Source organism: Poromitra crassiceps (genome assembly GCF_964638095.1).
Source record: "Poromitra crassiceps genome assembly, chromosome: 1".
In the NCBI taxonomy this organism is placed as follows: Eukaryota; Metazoa; Chordata; class Actinopteri; order Beryciformes; family Melamphaidae; genus Poromitra; species Poromitra crassiceps.
In genome coordinates this window covers 31,618,304-31,631,011 of record NC_139623.1, presented here as the reverse complement: position 1 = coordinate 31,631,011, position 12,708 = coordinate 31,618,304, and the positions used below count along the sequence as shown (strand labels likewise).

General features: G+C 45.3%; 1 protein-coding gene across 1 annotated transcript in view; it reads left to right on the top strand.

Moving 5' to 3' along the window:
• Window positions 1-12,708, top strand: part of phldb1a (pleckstrin homology-like domain, family B, member 1a) — a gene marked incomplete at its 5' end in the record, with an annotated part of 45,672 nt that overhangs the window by 12,194 nt on the left and 20,770 nt on the right. The window contains 5 exons of the mRNA XM_083641457.1: window positions 2,047-2,172; window positions 5,870-6,939; window positions 11,082-11,333; window positions 11,450-11,581; window positions 12,346-12,483. Of these exons, the coding sequence (XP_083497583.1) occupies window positions 2,047-2,172; window positions 5,870-6,939; window positions 11,082-11,333; window positions 11,450-11,581; window positions 12,346-12,483 (1,718 nt within the window). The remainder of the gene's footprint in view (window positions 1-2,046; window positions 2,173-5,869; window positions 6,940-11,081; window positions 11,334-11,449; window positions 11,582-12,345; window positions 12,484-12,708) is intronic.

Genomic DNA, 12,708 nt, shown 5'->3' with positions numbered 1-12,708 from the left:
ACACACACACACACACACACACACACAGACCTTCTTATTATAGGATTATTATAGGCTTGCAGCACTACAATACAGACAGACTTTGCAGATAAACTGGGTCCTATTAAGTTTTAAGATGTCTAAAGTGGGGGAAGAGTGGACAACAACACGGTTTAACCACACAATGGTAAAACAGTCCCTGGTCCTTCCAATAGTGTGCATGCTTTCCGTCATAAAGGCATAAGTATCCCGCCCCCTTCAGTCCCTTCTCCATGGGATCCTTGCCAACAGCTACACCATAATGTCATTTGGAGCAGGGTGATCAGCCGGTGTGTGTGTGTGTGTGTGTGTGTGTGTGTGTGGAGGCAGCAGCCGCTGAACAAGAATACTTCAAGCTTTGCTTCATTGAAAGGACTATCGTGCACCGTTGAATAAATGGGGCTCTGAATGGAAGGACCTGCTTATTTTGGATTATAAGGAATATTACCAGCTATTGGTCAGGCCTCCACATTTCATTTTGATCAATATCGCCAATATGGACCTTTAAATCTGTAAAGATATCAACCTACCACAGTTGGAAACAAGACTTCAACGTTTGACTCAGGAGCGACATCAGGCATTCTTGAAAGCCACTGAAAATGGAAAAGGAGAAAAAACTGCTTTGAGTTATAGGTTAAACCATAAACGCACGTGAGTTAACCTACTCAATTTGACTCAACTATACAGTCAATAAGCTTCCTACTCTTTAGAAGAAGAATAAATTGCTATCTAGATGACATAAACAAATGATATATCACTTTTTATTAATTCAGCGTGATGTATCAGCAGCCAGATTTCCTACTCAGTCCAGCAGTAATGCGTACCAACAACTTTACCCAAAGTAGACACATATCGGTGCAGCCTTTATTCATCTATGTAGCTGGATTGGTCTTCCTCTCCTCTGTCTCTCTGGCCTGTCCATGCCAGGAGGTCGGATTCCTGTTTCTTCACACTCATGCTGGAACCATCACACGCTTGCACTCTTGGAGCCCGTTACTTTGCCACATGTTCAGTTGGAATGCGGTTTACATTCAAGGCATTCCTCCATAAATCTCACAGAAAGGTGGATTTCCACACATCTATCTCCTATTGTTTTGAAATTCTATTGGTTGAAAGATATTACCAAGTTGTTTTACACACTTACAGTATGCAGTATTGCGTGCTCTGTGAAAGAAAAGAAGAAAACCTGCTGATTGATTGCAGACACACTGGACATACTGTATTTGATTGGTTGAGCCTTTGGATGTTAGATTGATTCAGTGTTGGGTTTTAATCAGAATCAGAGGCTTTGTTGAAAGTAAAAAATTCAAGGTTGATAGTTGATGACATTTTAAGTATTGGAAAAGCAAAACTAATGATTTGTGAATAGCATCAATCAATCATTCAGTTACAACCTTTGGGTAGTCTGGGTAGTATAGAGGTAAAAGCACTCCTACAAGAGTGCTTTTACCTAGCGGAGAGACCCGGGTTCCTTTCCCGGTAGAGCTACTTCCAGCTTGGTGAGACGTTCATACAGACACAATTGGCCATGTCTGTGGGTGGGAAGCCGATGGGGTATGAGTTCTGGTCGCTGCACTAGTGCCTCCTCTGGTCAGTCGGGGCGCCTGTTCGGGGGAGAGGAGAATTGGGGGGAATAGCGCGATCCTCCCACACGCTACGTCCTGCCGGTGAAACCCCTCTGTGAAAAGAAGTGGCTGGCGACTGCACATGTATCGGAGCAAGCATGTGCTAGTCTACAACTAGGGGGACTAGTTGTAGACTAGGGGTCTAGGGGGGGGGGGTCAGAGAAAAAAAGGTTGATATATAGTTGATGACTTTTTAAGTATTGTAAAAAGCAACACTAATGATTTGTGGATCGTATCAATCAATCATTCAGTTACAAGCTTTGGGTAGTATTCATGATTTTGAGGCTGTGCATGCCATGCACCGACCCTCCTCCACCCAAATGAAGCTGATGTGAAGAGGTGACAACTGAACGGACCCACAGCGCTGACAGCTTGTTGCCCACATGCTCTCCTCCCCTGGCAGGCTGCATGCTGTGTTTTGGTCAGTCTGCCTTTTTCCGCTTCAACCATCCAGAAGAGGCCCTGAGGATGAAGAGCATGCTGCCTGGAGGGAGCCATGGACATGGCACCACTAGATTGCATCATACTGGTAAAGAACCTTGAACATTACATACAGTCAAGTAGGGCTGGGTGATTTGTTGAAATCATTATCACGATAATCACAACGATTTATTTTTTCACAATATGACTTGTGTACGCATAATCAGAATCAATTATATCCAGTTGAACCGAATGGTAATGTTAGGTGTGATGTCAAAGAAAATAGAAATTCAAATAATATTCCTTAAAAAATGTTTCATACTTTGGTCAACTAAAAAAGCAGCAGAATCTCCCAAAATCACCATTTCATCACGAAATGATTCCACTGAAAGATGATAAACAATAATATTAAATCACCCAGCCCTACAGTAAAGCAATATTTGACTCCATATTGAGGTGTGAAACTTGATGTGAAACACATGGTCTGTTGATACTACATGCAGTCGATAATGGTTCATTAATCAGGGAGTCAGAAATCAAGCTGTGCTTGTGAGCTGGTCAGTTTTCAGTACAAAATAACGCTGCGATTTTTACAACCATTTTGGGTTCCAGGGCCCCCATTCTCAAATCAAGGGAAAACGCAGGACTTCTGACCCAAAGGCTGGGGTGAATGTTCAATAGGGATCATACAATCTGATATACAGTAGGTTAGTTGAGACGTGTGAGTGAGTTTGGCATTTGGGTAGGATGACATATGAACAGAGTGACGCAGTATACGTTGAAAAATATCCATGTTTTAGGGCTCACATCCCCATAAGTTAAGGTCACTGTAAACTCTTGATTGGTAAATCTTGTTAGACAGTTTTATGTAGAACTGAGAAAAGATATTTTCATATAAAATACAAAAAACACATGTTGGATTTTGTTCTTGTTAACAGATATGCACTACCAAATTCACCCAACTCCTGATTTCTCCATCTCCAGACAGATATACAGTAGTCGTGTGGTTTGACTGAAAATAAAAAAGGGTCATTATCAGAATACAGAAATAGCCTGTTCACAACTCATTATCTGTGGCCTACATAATAACCTGCTTTGTTCAAATCGCTGGTCTTGGCTTAAAGGGATAGTTCGGTTTGTTTGAAGTTGGGTCCTATCAGCTAGTCAGATACACTAACGTAATTAGGTACAGTGGTCTGGAAGCGGGGCGCAGTGTCTAACGAGATCCGGCACCCAGAGGAGCAGCCTCGCGCAGCCTCACACAGTCTTTTCTCTCTCAGTACTGGGGGTCAACAACTAAAACGTAATTTAGCCACCTCAAACAATGCCCACCTAAACAAATCGATATCTGTGTACATGCACGCTCTATTTGAGAATTTTCTGCGCTTTACTTTTCCGCCAAAGAGAAAAAAAAATTGCGATAGTAGCCTACAAGCATGATGTGATTCCTATTTCATATCTCACCTGTGGTCTAGGTACAGCGTCGCTCTTCAGAAAGTGCTTGTCCTTCTTATCTGCTATGGGTTGTTGATAATCCTCTTCAGAAAAATGTGCACTGCAAACGCGAAGTTCTGCCAAATTTTCGGGAGGAGTGCTGATGTCTCTATTCAGTGCAACAAGCCACAACTGTGTAATACTTCGGTTCTTCAAAGGAATACGGTGAAACCGATAACCAGACCAGGATCTTTGTCTGTTTGAACAGCCAGGAAATACACAAACACGCACCATCGTTGAATTATTGATGGGAAAAATACTCCAGACGTGCAGTCGCGATGTAACTACTTTGTGAACTGAGATAACCTGTGATCTGCGGAGTGATCCAGCACCGCGGCTCTGTGCAGGAGTTTAGCGGAGGAATACAGTAGTGATACGGTTGGGAGAAAAAGTAGTGCCAAATGAAATGACTGTTTGGCGGAAAAGTAAAGCGCAGAACATTCTCAAATAGAGCGTGCATGTACACAGATATCGATTTGTTTAGGTGGGCGTTGTTTGAGGTGGCTAAATTACGTTTTAGTTGTTGACCCCCAGTACTGAGAGAGAAAAGGCTGTGTGAGGCTGCGCGAGGCTGCTCCTCTGGGTGCCGGATCTCGTTAGACACTGCGCCCCGCTTCCAGACCACTGTACCTAATTACGTTAGTGTATCTGACTAGCTGATAGGACCCAACTTCAAACAAACCGAACTATCCCTTTAAAGGAACAGCTCACCCTAAAATCCAAAATACATATATTCCCACTCAGCTGTACTGCTATTTATTCATCTATATCGTTTTGTGTTAGTTGCCTGAGTTTTGGAGATATCGTCCGCAGAGTTTCTGCCTTTTCCCAAATACAATGGAACTGGATGGCACTCAACAGCAAAACTCAACAGCAATGTCTCTTTCCAGAAATCATGACCCCGTTACTTAAGATAATCCACAGACCTCGTTATGAGCAGTTTCATGGAGGAACTATTTTCTTTTGACCGAACTAGCTGCTAACTGCTACATGAGACTGCAAAAGAAAATAGTTCCTACATGAAACTGCTCACAACAGAGTCTGTGCATTATATTGAGTAACCGGGTCATGATTTCTGGAAGCAGAAATCATGTGTCCCTTCCAGTGGAAAGAGACAATGCTGTTGAGTTTTTCAAATGTATTTTTTTGGTGCTTCGAGCACCACAAGCCGAGTACCATCCATTTCCATTGTATTCAAGAGAAGGCAGACATCTCTGCGGCCGATATCTCCAAAACTCAGGCAACTATCCCAAAACGATATAGATGGATAAATAGCACTACAGGTGAGAGGGAAAATATGTATTTTGGATTTTAGGGTGAGCTGTCCCTTTAAGGTGTGACCCCATTGTGAAAGATGATGGTGTGTTGAGTGAGTTATGTGGTGTGTAGACATTTTAAGGAGTCAAAAAACTATGTTGCCCCTGTTTGCTGGATGACAGTATATATATATATATTTTAAGTCTTCTTCAAAAGTGACCCCTTGTATTTCATATTATCCTGCGGTGATGACTGTGCCGTCGATGCTATTTAGAATCCATTCTCCTCTGACCTTATTGGTTCGGTCGTCACTACTGTCTGACCTACAGCATGAGCCACCACACCCAGTCCAGTATGTAAGGCTCACTCTTTCCTGACCAGGCAGGCGCTGATTGCGTCTGCTCTGATTGAAGTATGGGGCTGTAGCCTTTATATTTAGCAGCTCCAGATCCCTATAGGATTACAACTGTGGAGAAACAAAACATCCTGACCACTGGGTTTGAACAAGGGGCTCCAAGGACATTTATCACCATCTAGGTAACTCAAGACAGTGTGTGTGTGTGTGTGTGTGTGTGTGTGTGTGTGTGTGTGTGTGTGTGTGTGTGTGTGTGTGTGTGTGTGTGTGTGCGTGCGTGTGCGTGTGTGTGCGTGCAAGTGCTGTGTGTGCGTGTGTGTGTGTGTGTGTGTGTATGTGTGTGTGTGTGTGTGTATGTGTGTGTGTGTGCGTGTGCGTGAGTGAGTGCATGTGTGTGTGTGTGTGTGTGTGTGTGTGCGTGCAAGTGCCGTGTGTGTGTGTGTGAGTGTGCATGCATTTGGACCAGGAAGTTAAATATTTGCATATATACTACAGATTTTGTAATGATACAAAGCTGAAATTCGGCAAAGTGGCCATTCAACTGTAACCTTGCGAAACAGCTCGACTTGCAAAACTGAGATCACGAACACACTGTGAAACAAACCATCTGGCAATGTCAGGTTACTTTAAGTGTGCTTGTCCTCTTCATTTATTCTCCTGGAGTCCTCATGCACAGGTGTTTCTATCTAATTTCTTACAGATTCCCGTAGTGCTCTGAATGGGAACCACCACGCTGTTTCCAGTCACCCAGTCAGAGGCTCCAGGGCCAACAACCTAGAGAAAGAGCTCCAGGACTCCCTGGTGTTGAAGGACTCATCATTATCAGGGTCTAGTAAACTGGCCCAGCACCCTATTCCTCAGTCCCCCTTTCCAATCATGCTCAATGGGATAGATGACATCCTGTTCTCTCTTCAGTGCAACCCAGCAGCCATGACAGAGGACTCCATCTATGAAAACACTTCCCCGTTCTTCTCCTCCCCTCCATCAGCTACACACGGTACCACTTACACCGGCCAGAACCTGGGCAACAAAACCCCTCCAGTACCTGCCCGGTCCATGAGCTCCACTCATATCAACCACACCCCTGTCCCCCACCCACGGTCCTCAAGTGCCAGTGGTCAGAGGGCCCAGGGGAGCCCCAGGCTTCTTAGGAACGTCCGAGCAGAGGCCACATCGAGCCCCACGCCCCCTTACCGAGGTCCAGGTCAGGACACAGAAAATATTGGCTCAAGTCACAGCCCATCCCCCGTCTCTAACCAAAGAGCAATTGCCAAATTCCCCCCAGCGGCTCCGCCCAGTCCTCGGGTAAGAGGGTCATCCCTACAGAAGAGACCACCCAGTCCCATGGGTGATGGATCCCCCAGCCTGAGAGAACTGCCTCCTCCGAGCCCGTGCATGTCCCGCAGAGGGGCTCCTGGATCGCAGGGCTTAGCGTCATCCTCCCTCACCTCACTTATCTTCACCCCTAAACCAGTCTCCGAGAGCCCCAAGGGCCAACGCAGGCTGATGAAACCCGGCCCGGGCAGTGGCCTCATCCCAGGCCTGGGTTCTCTGTCTGGTTCGTCTCCTCTGGCTAGCCCTAGTAGCCAAAGGAAGACCTCTTGCACGGCAGCTGCAGGATCCTCCAGCAGGGAGGCCTGTCTTGTGAAGCCCCGAGCCCGGGAACGCAAGAACAGCATCTCCGAGATCAACGACAATGAGGACGAGTTGCTGGAATACCACCGCTGGCAGAGAGAGGAGAGGCTCCGCGAGCAGGAGATGGAGAAACTGGTAAGTGATCAGAACTTTAGATATAAGTTCAGACTTGAGAATAAGATGTTCAGATTTTCAACATGATAGAAATGGATTGGTGGTCCACTTCTAGATGTTGATGTGAACTTGGGACTGTATTTTGGATTGTTTAGGCATTTTTGAAGATGCATCACTGGTTTGTCCCCTGTGAACCCTTGTTTTTTCTATCTCCTGTGTATGGGTGGTCTTTATATTTACTGTCGGTGTTTCTGTGAGAATAAGTGGGACAAGGATCGAGCCTGCTGGCATAGTAGACACCATGTCTGCGTGGTGATATCTTGTCTAAGTCTCCTGGCATACAGCCACTAGCTCAGCTCCCCAAGGCATTACTGGCATGGTTCACCAATGTGGACCGAGTGACATGCCGGGGTACATTCTTCACGAAGTCTGACGGTCCAGCGCAGAGGGCGTGGCTGGTTATTGCTCACCACTATATTTACCAAAAGGACAAGTGGCATTCACTTTGGAAGCTGCCTCGTCTTGACAGGAAGGTCTCACTTATTCATAGTACACTTACTAGAACAGACATACTTCTTATCCATCCTCATCCACACCCTCCAGCCCCCCGCCATTCCTCAGCCCCCACCCTAGCCTCAACCTGACAGCTGAAGGCACCACAGAGGGGGGCAATTCCCAGCCTTACAGTTCCACAGGCTATTTCAGGAACCAAAAGGTTTCTGGTAACAAATAAGAGAGTTAGTCACAACAGCATGGAACTGTGTTGGACTGGGAGGGGTTTGACTGCTGTGCATACAGAATAAGCATGTTAATCGTCAAAACTACTCAACCCTCTTCTGAGTAGCCCAATACCTTCAGCGGTAGGCCTACACACTGTAGCCCAATACCTTCAGTGGTAGGCCTACACACTGCACAGCCCAATACAGTGGTAGGTCTACAGACTGCACAGGTTACTAAGTCAATACCTTCAGCGGTAGGCCTACCCACTGCACAGGTTACACACTGCACAGGTTACTAGGTCAATACTTCAGCGGTAGGCCTGCACACTGCACAGGTTACACACTGCACAGGTTACTAGGTCAATACCTTCAGCGGTAATCCTACACACTGCACAGGTTACTAGGTCAATACCTTCAGCCGTAGGTCTGCACACTGCACAGGTTACTAAGTCAATACCTACAGCGGTAGGCCTACACACTGCACAGGTTACTAGGTCAATACCTTCAGCGGTAGGCCTACACACTGCACAGGTTTCTAGGTCAATACCTTCAGCGGTAATCCTACACACTGCACAGGTTACTAGGTCAATACCTTCAGCGGTAGACCTACACACTGCACAGGTTACTAAGTCGATACCTTCAGCGGTAGGCCTACACACTGCACAGGTTACTAGGTCAATACTTTCAGCGGTAGGTCTGCACACTGCACATGTTACTAAGTCGATACCTTCAGCGGTAGGCCTACACACTGCACAGGTTACTAGGTCAATACCTTCAGCGGTAGGCCTACACACTGCACAGGTTACTAAGTCGATACCTTCAGCGGTAGGCCTACACACTGCACAGGTTACTAGGTCAATACCTTCAGCGGTAGGCCTACACACTGCACAGGTTACTAGGTCAATACCTTCAGCGGTAGGCCTACACACTGCACAGGTTACTAGGTCAATACCTTCAGCGCTAGGCCTACACACTGCACAGGTTACTAAGTCGATACCTTCAGCGGTAGGCCTACTCACTGCACAGGTTACTAGGTCAATACCTTCACCAGTAGGCCTACACACTGCACAGGTTACTAGGTCAATACCTTCAGCGGTAGACCTATACAAAGGGTGTTTTCAAACCTGTCTGTTAGCAAGGTATTTCAAACAGAAACAAACAGATTTGTCTGAAATTTGCTGAACAGATAGCCCATGACCCAAGTAAGGATCAGTTGATAGAAATAATCCATAGACTTTTTTTGTTGTTGCCACAACCATTATGTTGGGTTCATGTGATGGTTATGGAAAGTCCAACAATTGAAACTTCCATGTTGACTGCATTTCATGTGCTATTTTGTTGGAAAATCATACCCCAAAGACAAAGTTTACAGAAACAACTAACTGTTGAAGAAATGTTCAGCGTTGTGCAGTGATTTCTAGTTGTATTCTGCTTCTGTTCTAGTCTACTTGACAAATGTTAAATGCTGACTGCTTTACTCTCTGTGCATGTGAAGACATGTATGAGTGCGTGCACATACACAAATTTGATCCACAAATACCGAAAGCACTGATAGGAAATAGCTTTGACCTTGTTTAGGATTGGTGTAGAGGTGTAGATTCCTTATGCTGTTCTATAATCACAGATTAAAGAGGCATACAAAAAATGATAGTCGTATAGCTCAGAGAGAGAAAGAGAGGATTTCCTCTCAATGAGGTAAATGTGCTATATCAGGCACATTGTTCTCTTGGCACACTCGGCTCACGATGCTGGATTTTTTTTTCTCTCACTTCATATCATACCCATTGACATTGGCAAAAGTGCCTGCTGCACAGCACTTTATCTCAAGAAAAGTAAAGGGCAGAGAGGAAGAGGCGGAACAGAACTTAATTTTAGCATCAATTCCAATGGGAAGAGGCTAACTGCTGGTTCGGCATAGAGTCCAATTATACCTATTTCTGACTGTACAATAAGTCAATAGGGTGTTCACAAAAACCTTTAATGAGAATTAGCTGTGAGCTACACCGTTGCCTCATCATAATCCGATTTGTTATATGTGCTGAAGGTAATAAAAATAATAAAGTATATAAATAATACAAATAATCAGCCTACTGGAACAGGACCAGGGTCAGCAGCACAGAGATGCTGCCAGAATAGAATCAGGCCTATCCATTTCCATGTGCATTTATACCTGAACAGCACTTCCTTCCCTCCTCTCACGCTCCAATTGCTCATTTCTTCCTTACACCTCCCTCAGATACAAATAACACAACAAATAATAATAAATCAATGAATAAGTAAATAAATGAATTAATAATTATTTCTTTTATTTTTTTAATGATTGATGCACTCCATCATCATTGCCAGCTCACTTTGGTGTAGCTTTTATTTTTCTACCTACTCTCAAATGCTCTTCACATACTCTAGGCTAGGTCAGCAGCTTCTTCAACCAATTGATAATGTGAAACAGTTAATAAACAAATAGCTGAAAATGTTGTGTTATGCCTGCATTTAATGAGCCATTCACTTTGCAAATCTAAATTTCACATAAATATGTTTTTGGATTTGTTGTAATTGTGTCACTGCTTTCCTTAATTATAGACATTATACTTTCCCAAGGGCCTCCACACCCGGCTAGCGGCGACAGCATGAGAATAAACAACTGTCTAAGCTGTAAATCTTGTAGTTGAAGCCTATGCCCATGACAGAGATGGCATGGTTATTTTAACTGCATGAATATTTTGAATAGCAGAGGGCCCAGTGGAATGGTGAATGGTAGAACAACAAGGCAGCAGTGATTAGCACATCAGGCACCATGATTCTTGCTCTTGGCAGATTCCTAATGAGTTGTAATAGCCATTTTATGCAATGTGCATTACAATTACATAACTGCTATTTTGCTATATAAGATAAGCATCCAGTTGACTAGAGTGATGAGAGACAATAAACTGACAGCAAAGACAGAACCGGTTAATGTCAAATAAATAAACAGAACACTGAAGACAATCACAAGATTATATAGAACCCAGACTTTAAAATGAGCAACATCTAAAACATGTTGTAGTGCAATCTCACTTTATTTGACATTGCCATCATTTGCCAGTCAGTTGACACTGGCCCATGTCCTACATTTCTATGTTTGGGGGCCAGACATGTCACGCAAGTTTAATTGTACACATAAACACCCAAGCACCAACCATAATCAATCCAACTTCTGTAATCCAACTCATTCTCTGCTGCCAGCTATGAGAGAGTGCTACTGTACCATTCTGTTTAGATGAACAGGGACTATGAACCCCCTCTTGAGGGGCAAACTGTCAGCCTCGGCCCTCCTGCTATCAGGTTACAGTTGTCCACTGCCAACGGCTGAGGGACAGCTGCCTAAACAGGACAATGACACACTAGGACATCTCAGGCTGCTCTGCAATGGGATCTACAGTATATTGTCGGCCGTCTTTTCTGCAGGAGCGACAGAGACTGGAGACCATCCTGAATCTGTGCGCAGAATATAACCAGGACGACATTGCCGGGGAGCTGGACGAGGCCATGAGGAGAGGGCTGTTCCCTCGGCCGGGGGAGGGGGGCGCCAGAGGGACCTGTTCAGATGCGGGAGGCGGGACGTCCCATCAGGGAGCGGAAAGACCCCACAGGGTGAGAGATCACGATGAGGAAATCCAGATGGAGGAGTCTAGCAGCACAGAGAGCACGCATCAAGAGGTGGAACAGTCGGCCATAATACAATCACACTCATGCACACACAGATCACATATTATTGGTGTTTTCTTCTGACAAACAGAGTTATATCAACGTCTGTATTGTTTTCTAATGGTCAGTGTGAAGAGCTGCTAGGCGGGCAGGAGCAGGTCTACCTGGAGGAGGAGAGGAACAGGGTCTTGGCCCGGGTCGATGACCTGAAGCACAGAGTCTGCGAACTGGAGCAGCAGCTACAGGAGACCAGACAGGAGGTCAACACACACACGCACACACCTACACATGGACACACACACACACACACACACACACACACACACACACACACACACACACACACACACACACACACACACACATAGACGCATGCACGCGCACACACACACACACACACACACACACACACACAGACTGAACAAAAGCATAGCCGTCTAGCTGTTACGTCTAGAATGGTTTGTCTTTTAAATCAGTGGTTCTCAAAGTCCTTGAGGGGGATCCAGGGGGTCTCCAGCAAAAAGGGTGATAATTTACTTTCACTACAATTCCATCCCTAAGTAACGCAATGATAGAATGTATGACCATTTTGGTCATGGGTTTCATACACTTTCTTTAATAAAACATCTCAAAGCGAAAATCTAATCAGATGGGGGTCCATGGTCTAATTTGTGTTAGTTTTAGGAGTTTTACGGGTTTTGAGAACCACATGCTTTAAAGACCAATCAGCCAAGACATTTCAGCCAATATGGTAAATCAACTTACCATTGTTGAGGATTGGCAGCTATTACCGACTGACCAGAGGAGGTGTTAGTGCAGTGACCATGACTCATAGCCCACCAGCTTCCCACCCGCAGACACTGCCAATTGTGCCTGTAGGGACGTCTGACCAAGCTGGAGGTAGCCTACCGCTGCCGGGAATTGAACCCGGGTCTCAGCCTAGTGCTTCTGCCTCTACACTACCCAGACCCCCCTGCCAATTTGATTTTGATTAGACTCTGACTCCTTGTTTGTTTGACTCCAGGTGGAGATGGAGCGAGCTCTGCTGCAGGCGGAGAAGCAGGCAGAGCAGGAGCAGTTGGAGGCAGAAACTGACATCATCTCTCAGCTGCAGCTCAAACTCAGCCAGCTGGACAAGGCCACCCAGAGAGAGAAGGACAAGGTGGGAACACAGGACAACAAAACAGCACCCAGTCAAGACTGAGCTGTCAGTGCACTACACGGCATCGCTCATACGCGCACAGACAAGTGTGTGCACGTGAATGTCAGGCATGTCAGGTGCACTTGATCGTGCATTTGAATACATACACTCAAACCAGGGTCATATCAGTAGTAGGCATACAGTATTTTGGAGTGGAAAGGCACATGGCAAAAACACCAATGAATA